This window comes from Caretta caretta, chromosome 3 (genome assembly GCF_965140235.1).
Source record: "Caretta caretta isolate rCarCar2 chromosome 3, rCarCar1.hap1, whole genome shotgun sequence".
Taxonomy (NCBI): domain Eukaryota; kingdom Metazoa; phylum Chordata; order Testudines; family Cheloniidae; genus Caretta; species Caretta caretta.
In genome coordinates, this window is record NC_134208.1 from 195,267,999 (window position 1) to 195,276,462 (window position 8,464).

Below are 8,464 nucleotides of genomic sequence, written 5' to 3' on the forward strand. Positions count from 1 at the left end.
GCTGCTTACTTAAAGGGATACTGTGAGAAAGTTCAAGCATCAAGTTCTTAAATAGTCTGATATTAAGAGACTTATGAATTTTGTTTTTAAAAGTTTTCAGTGAAGAGGAGGTTGGGTTTTTTTAAAAAATTGGAATTTGAACACTCACCTGTGCTGTCTGCAACAAACAACTGCAGCATTGGGCTGGCATGTGGATTCTTAATCTGGGGCTCTGTCCCTGTGGTGGTTACAAATATGTGCATATTGTACATGTGAGAGGGGGCATAGTGAGCAGCATGCCTTTCCTTATGTCTAGATGGGATGCAGGTTCTGAAGCTATTTTCTGTTGCCACGTAGGGTCACAGCATGTAAAAGCTTGTTACCACCATGCTAGTGCAGAAAGTGAGGCACAGTATAAAGTGAAAGTGGTTTGTCTATTTTGTTAATCACAGTTTAGTAGCATACAAAAAAAAAGAAAATTAAGTTAATTTTATCATTTTAATAATGTGTGTGATCAAGATAAATTTTAAAAAAACTAAGAAAACACTGATTAAAATTTATTTCCCAAATGCACTACTGATGCTTAGTAGCACTTGATCAAAAATGTCAAAAGTCTCTGCCAGTTCTTGATAGAAAAATTAACTGTTTGCCTTTTCTCCAGCAGTCAATACAAAGGTCCTATCGACACGTCAGCTTTCCAGATGATGATGAGGAGATAGTGCGCATTAACCCTCGGGAAAAGATTTGGATGACAGGTTATGAGGACTACCGCCATGCCCCGTCGCGAGGGAAGTACATCGATGCTGATGATGTGGACTCGTACGTACGTTTTGCCAAAAGTGATGCCTCAAAACACGATTACAATTATCCTTACGTAGACAGCTCAGACTTTGACCCGGGTGAAGATATAAAGGGTGCTGCGATAAAGACTCAGCCTGTCAAGTTCAAACCAAGACGGAAGGAAGATGGAGAGAGATCGCGGTGCGTGTATTGCAGGGACATATTCAATCATGAGGAAAATAGGCGGGGTCAGTGTCAGGACGCACCAGACCGCGTCAGAAGTTGCATCCGTCGAGTCAGCTGTATGTGGTGTGCGGACAGTATGCTGTATCACTGTATGTCTGATCCAGAAGGAGACTATACAGACCCTTGTTCATGTGACACCAGTGATGAAAAGTTTTGCCTCCGGTGGATGGCCCTTATCGCCTTGTCTTTCTTTGCCCCATGTATGTGCTGTTACTTGCCCCTTCGGGCTTGTTACCACTGTGGGGTTATGTGCAGGTGCTGTGGTGGGAAACACAAAGCAGCTGGATGACTACACACAAGTTTAAATTGTGTTATGCTTTCCCTGTAGTTAAGGAGCACGTTGGTTTGGAGCATTCAAATCCTTTATATTTTGATGCAGCCTGTGTGCCCAACAGAGTCCAGAAACCACTTGGATCATTTATGTTTGGTTTTTCATGGGCCACTCTGCATTGATTTGCTCTTCAAGTGTTCTAACAAACTAACCTACAGCATAGACTTTTGTATTATTAATCTGTAATCGAACAGAATGTCGTGTACATGTTTATATTTTTTCAGTTAAAAGGACTCTGAGATATGAACTGTGGATGGTGGTGGATTTTAGAACATCTCTAATATGGATCTGTCTTGCCGTAGCTTGCCTTGAGCAGTACCATCTAGACGTAGCAAGCATCGGCACTTTGAGAAATATAGTGTAATGGAATGAAATCCCACCCGGAAAGTATTTTAACCTGCGATCAGTTATTGTATGTATAGAAGGTGTTCTAGTAACAAACTTGTACCACAACACAGTATTGCTGTCACTGTTTGTTTTCTAAAGCCAAAATATTCATGTAAGCTGCAGTTTCTCGTTAGAGTCCATAATCATTTCTTTTGTCAGACATCTTAAATTATTTCTCTGATGTTAAATTTCAAATATTAACTGAAATGTGGGAAATGAGCCTTAATTTCAGTTAACTTTTGAGAATCTGAAAGTCCCCCAAACTGCATTCATTTCAGATCAATACTTGAAAGGGAAATTTAAATTTAGGCTTTTTTCTTAAATAATTTTGCAAATAAAACTTTAGTTTTGGAATTCTACATAACGGGAAGGAGCTTTTCATTACCCTGCTATGTCTTTATTTGAGAATAAAACACTAATATTTCAGCTGAATAAAAATTCTTCTCGTTGTTATGCAAAGAATTAACAAGATAGCCAGTGCAACCACAGAAGTAGTAGCATAACCCATTGTGATTTTGAGAAACATTGAACAAGTGTTGGATTATGCAGAAAAAATATATTTTTAAATTAAATTTTGGTCTACAGAATAAATACATGTGCATGAGAATTTTACATTCACAATGAAATCCACATGTTAGAGTAACTCAGAATATGTATTTAAAATAAAAAGCCTACAAATAACTACCACTCCCATTTCCTGACTAAGGACCTGACCCTGTAAATGCTTATGCATGTGCTGCTTTTATACATGTGAGTAGTCCCGTTGACTTTAGAAGCACTTACTCACAGGTGTAAAGTTCATCATATGAGTAAGTGTTTGTGCGATTGGGGCCAAAGTGTCTCCTACACCCTTCTCCTCCCAGCTCACAACCCAGATACTGAAAGTGGATCCAGAGAGTTGTGTTATGCATACAGCAAGATGAGAATACTTTAAAAAAAAAAATGTTACTGTCATGTCTTGTGTACAAGGCTTGTAATTAGCTGGGAAAAGAGTATTTTTCTAATATATTACAAGGAATAGCCAAATAATTTTTATTAAAATAAAAAACAAAAAAGATTTAGATCAGTTAGCTATAACTAGCATAGTACAATCTGAATATTTTGAGGCAGCTAGGGATTGGCTTGTCAAAGCTGGCACTGCTGTTCCTGCCATAATTTTTTTCTGCAGTAAATTGCCAGTGGATGCATGCCCCTTCCCTCCCTCTTATTGCACATTGACATCAGTCTTAAAGGAAAGGAACTTTTTATTTTTGCCAAATAGATTTAAGAAATGCTTGCCATTCTTTCGAGTTGGAATGTTCCTCTGAGAGTTAATCACAGCTTTTTGTAAACCATCCGTTAATTATGCAACGTGCTTATAGACTGTAGAGTTTGGTAAACTTAATTTGCAGCAGTTGCTGGGTTTAGGTTAAAAAAAAAAAATGGAATGATAATAGAAAGGGAGGGATTTTTGCTCTTGGTGTAATGTGTCTGGGTTCACTGAATGGAATATAAATATTTTGTGCCTGATCGCAAATGACAAATCTCTCAATGATGTCTAGTAAACATCAAGCCAGCCTCATATAAACAAACATCTGTAAGGTCTTGCCTCTACAAAGCACAACACTAAGAAGAGATCTTACAGTTTTTTGTCAAGTCTCTATTAAGTGCCCCTATTTATTTAACTAAATCAGACATACTCCAAGCCTTTATGTATGTCGTCTTTTTAAAAATCCCTCTTCCTTACCCCTCTTGGTTTTTGTAATACTTGTAGATCTTGTTACACATTTTCTTTGGATTGTGAAGGCAATGGTGTAAGGGCACAAGGGTAGAAAATGGAGGCGTTCTTTGTAAATATTTCTCATTGGTCTCCACACTGCAGCTGAACAGTGTGTCGTGTTTTCCCAGTCAGCTTTGCAATACTGACATCAATCATTTGAGAGACATTCTCCAGATTTTATTTTTGTATCTGTGGTAACAAAACATTAACCAAAATTTTTTTCGGTTGTGAAGAGGTTTTTTTCAAGCTATTGCTCACATTAACAAATGAAAGTGCCTGAAGCCTACATCCATAATGTATCTGTATACTAAAAGTTAAAACCCTGTTGTATTGATTTTTTATAAGCCTTTTTACCTCTGTGTAAAAAATATATATATACACAAGTGTATGATGTACATTTTAGTTAACTTCTTTTTTTATTGTTTCTAATATGTATGATCAGCATAGTCCATGTAAATATAAATACATCGTATCAAAATGCTGCTGCTTACATTATTTGCAAATCTGGAAACGAGACCGGGACCTAGCATTGTTACAAATACGGGTGACTCAAAAGAGAGAACTGATCATGGGAGGGGAGGGGATAAAGGAAGAATTTTTTTTTTTTAAGCCAGGCAAACACATGATGCCAATTCCTCCAGTTAGCGTGGGATTTTTGATTGCATTCAACACTGGCCTAAATCTGCATCCAGTGAGGTCAATGGGGATTTTTTCCTCTTGGGCACCTGATGCTCTATTATAACTGAGTTCCTCATTTTCCAAGGATGGAGTTTCCTCTCCCTCTAGTCTAGAGTGACAATGTACTGCCAGCGGGTGGAGCTGTTCAGAGACTTGGCTGTCTCCCAGTGCCTCATCTCCACTCAAAGAAGCAAGAGATTCTCCTAGGACTCTCCTCTTTGTGTCTCCAGGCTTCCCATTGTGTTTGGTTTTGATTTTTCTGTAGCAGGCCCAATTAAGATCACAGGAACTCTGGGTCTCCGTCACTGTACAGCAAGGTGACACATGGCAGCCTTGGCTGACTCCCAACCGTAGCAGTGGTGGAAGGCAAGCTTTGAACTGTTTGGGGTGGAAATTCAGCAGCAAGGGATCTGGCGTTTTGGAAGCAACAAGCTAGAGAGCCCCAAACCCAGCCAAGGACATTTGCTGTTCTGACTGGGGTGAAATACTGAGTCCAGGAGTGTCACTAAGAAGCTGGTAAGTTAGAAAGTTATGGAAAACCCACAGCACAGGAACACACACCCCCACCACCACTACCCTTTTCAGACTGCCTCAGTAGCCAGATTTTTTACCCCAATAATTCCAGAAAGGGGTTTTATCCAATCCTGCCTGATCTCTTGAAACCCCATCCCCTCACTGATTCTGTCAGCCCCCTCCATCTGAGGGCCGCTCTCACTCTTACAGACTCTGAAACCAAAACCAGAGTTTACACCAAAGAAACCCAAAACACACACATTCAAATGGCTCGGCTTCCCTATATTTGGTACCAGTTCCCGTGACATCATGATCATGGCAGCCCGACGGGTTTCTCCGCTCCCTCAGATGTGGGTTTCTGCAGCACAACTTAGCCCGCTATTGTGCCACTTTCTTTTCCCCACTCTTTCCAATGTATTTCTCTCCCCTCCGTCTCCCAGTCAGAGAGTCTGGCCCATTCTACCAGCCTGCTGGTGCAAATTAACCCTCAATTCCTGTGGCTCCCTCAAGTGCAGCCTTGTTCTTCATGATGTAGCCCATACTGCTATCCTTTTCGTTCCAGCATACTTTCTGTTTGGCCTCCCTGTGGACAGTGTGGTCTTACCCAGCCTGCCATTTTTGTTTGCTTACCACACCCACTGATTGCTTTGTCTTAACAATGCAGCACAGCACCCCAGCCCATACAGCTAGCTTGCATATGCCACCAAAATAGCTTGTCTCTCCCCAATAGAAGGTCCAATAAAAAATATTACCTCACCCACCTTGTCTATCTAATATCCTGGGACGGACATGACTACAACACCACTGCATATACCAAAATAGCTGGAATCTGCAGGTAGAAGATTTTCTCTTTCCAGTTTCCCTTTGTGTATTCCAATTTGGCCTAGCCATCCATCCTGTTGAACCTGACAGCTTTCATCTAAGCCACACTGCTGAGTATCTAGTTGCTCCTACCATCAGCCTGCCAGTTCCAGTGGACAATCAGAAAGGCTACGATCCGACGCTAAAATCCCATTGTTAAGTGAGGAGAGCACACCGTTGTGTTGTACAGGTGTTTTTAAAACCACTTCCGTGACACTTTAAAGCTCATAAAGCATTACTGCATGAATAAGGGGCTTCTACACTGCGCTCACATAGAACAGAATCATAGAACTGGAAGGGACCTCAAGAGGTCATCAAGTCCAGTTTTCTGCACTCAAGGCAGGACTATATTATAGACCATCCCTGACAGGTGTTTGTCCAACCTCTTAAAAATCCCCAGTGATGGAGATTCCACCACCTCCCTAGGCAATTTATTCCAGTGCTTAACCAGTCTGACAGGAAGTTTTTCCTAATGTCCAGCCTAAAACTCCCTTGCTGCAATTTAAGCCCATTGCTTCTTGTCCTGTTCTCAGAGGTTAAGAAAAACAATTTTTCTTCCTCCTCCTTGTAACAACCTTTTACATACTTGAAAACTGTTATGTCCCCCCTCAGTCTTCTCTTCTCCAGACTAAACAAATCCATTTTTTTCAATCTTCCCTCATAGGTCATGTTTTCTAGACCTTTAATAATTTTTCTTGCTCTTCTCTGGACTTTCTCCAATTTGTCCACATCTTTCCTGAAATTTGGTGCCCAGAACTGGCATAATACTCCAGTTGAGGCCTAATCAGCGCAGAGTAGAGAAGAAGAATTACTTCTCGTGTCTTGCTTATAGTACTCCTGCTAATACATCCCAGAATTATGTTTGCTTTTTTTGCAAGAGTTACACTGTTGACTCATATTTAGCTTGTGATCCACTATGACGCCCAGATCCCTTTCTGCAGTACTCCTTCCTGGGCAGTCTTTTCCCATTTTGTATGTGTGCAATGATAGATTGTTCCTTCCTAAGTGGAGTACTTTGCATTTGTCCTTATTGAATTTCATCCTGTTTACTTCAGACCATTTCTCCAGTTTCTCCAGATCATTTTGAATTTTAATCCTAGCCTCCAAAGCACTTGCAACCCCTTCCAGCTTGGTATCATCCACAAACTTTATAAATGTACTCTCTATACCATTATCTAAATCATTGATGAAGATATTGAACAGAACTGATCCCTGCGGGACTCCACTTGTTATGCCCTTCCAGCATAACTGTGAACCACTGATAACTACTCTCTGGGAATGATTTTCCAACCAGTTATGTACCCACCTTACAGTAGCTCCATCTAGGCTGTATTCCATCTAGTTTGTTTATGAGCAGGTCATGCGAGACAGTATCAAAAGCCTTACTAAAGTCAAGATATACCACATCTACCGCTTCCCTCTTACCCACAAGGCTTGTTACCCTGTCAAAGAAAGCTATCAGGTTGGTTTGATTCCCTTGTCTTTCCAAAGGGCAGGCCACAGACTGGGACAGCAGCAAAAGCTGTAGCTGTGGAAACAGCATTCTTTACAGCTGTGAGACTGGGATGCCCAGTAGATTGGGGCCTCTGCCATTTCTGAGGTGGTCAGTTCACGCCTTCTGTAAGATGCCTTAGTGTACTGTAACCAAAAAAACACCCCAAAAGGGTATATGAGACAAAACAGGAGTAGAAGGAGAGTAAAAAACACCTTGGTTTCCACCGTTTTTTCACTTAGAACAAAGCTTTCTTCCATAGCTTTCAAGCCTTCCAAATCCAATTACAAATCCGTATCAGACTGATAGGCTCAAAACTACCTGAGAGAATCTCTCCATAGACTTTCAAGTTCCTCTCCTTCCTTGGGAAAAGTAAACAGGCAATTGCAGACTTTATTTCACCAGAAACAGTTACTCCTTTTCCTGAGAACTATTTGTGTGAGAGAGAGAGAATGCAGGGAGAGGGGGTTCATTCAAGACACTGGCTAGCTGGGAGAGAACAGACAAGTTCTGTCCAGTATTGTTTCTCTCCAGGCTGAATGACAATGTGCAAAGCCCATTTCTGCATGAAGTTCAGACCATTCTGTTAAACTTCGCTTCGAGATTGGGGGAGCCTGTCCTCATGTGCCAATTTGCCAGTGCTACCTGCGCTTTGCCTTTGGCTTCTCTCCCCTCCTGGGCTTACCAGTCTACCAATATAGCTGATGTCCAGTCTATGACTGAAAGCTCAGAGATGACTTGATGGTCCACCAATACAAAATATTATCTGTACATACTGACTGGGCCTTCCAACTGTTTAAGTCCCTTGCCTTCATCTATTTTCAGAGGTGTTCCCTAGTGTCCTCTCACTCAGATCTGACCTGCCTCTGGACATTCTAGCAGACATTCCTGGTTCTAGTACAGTTGCCCAAGGAAATATTTCACAGTTTGTATTTTTTCTGGGAACTCCCCAAGTACTCCACTTACTTTGAGACAGTGATTGGATTAAAATCTATTCTGTGATGGCGACGCACTGCTGTATTCTACACGTGTTCCTGATTGTCCATGGAATTTCCAGAATCAGGAACCTTCTGCATCACTGAGGGAGCTTTAACGGGCCCTATTCAATTCAAGGTACATGTTTGTCCCGAGAAACTCATCAGAACAACTTCCTACAGTAGCAAGCAGCTAAGAAGGTGCTTTTCCCTCTCAAGATTTCCTCTGAATTTGGTTGCCATTCACATAAGAAGCAACCAATAGTGCCCCCTCAGGACACATTAAGAATCCTGAATGAAGCAAGGGAAATTTTCTTGCTCCTAGAGCAGGAAGTTTTGTTGATTTATTACTTATTGTTTGTTTACGGAAGTGCCCACGCTATGCTGGGTGCTTACCAAGCCCTCACTAAGGACAGTAAGAGCAGCCTGTAGGTCACCTGACTAAGCAGATGCCAGTTGGATAT

General features: G+C 41.2%; 1 protein-coding gene across 3 annotated transcripts in view; it reads left to right on the top strand.

The window, feature by feature from the left end:
• SPRED2 (sprouty related EVH1 domain containing 2) overlaps positions 1 to 3,960 on the top strand; it is an 85,000-nt gene extending 81,040 nt beyond the window's left edge. For 2 of the 3 annotated variants that reach the window (XM_048842706.2, XM_048842708.2), the window contains exon 6: positions 641 to 3,960. In XM_048842706.2, coding sequence (XP_048698663.1) covers positions 641 to 1,294 — 654 coding nt within the window. In that variant the 3' untranslated portion in view covers positions 1,295 to 3,960. The remainder of the gene's footprint in view (positions 1 to 640) is intronic. The other variant, XM_048842707.2, reaches the window with a different exon arrangement.
• Positions 3,961 to 8,464: the final 4,504 nt, after the last annotated feature.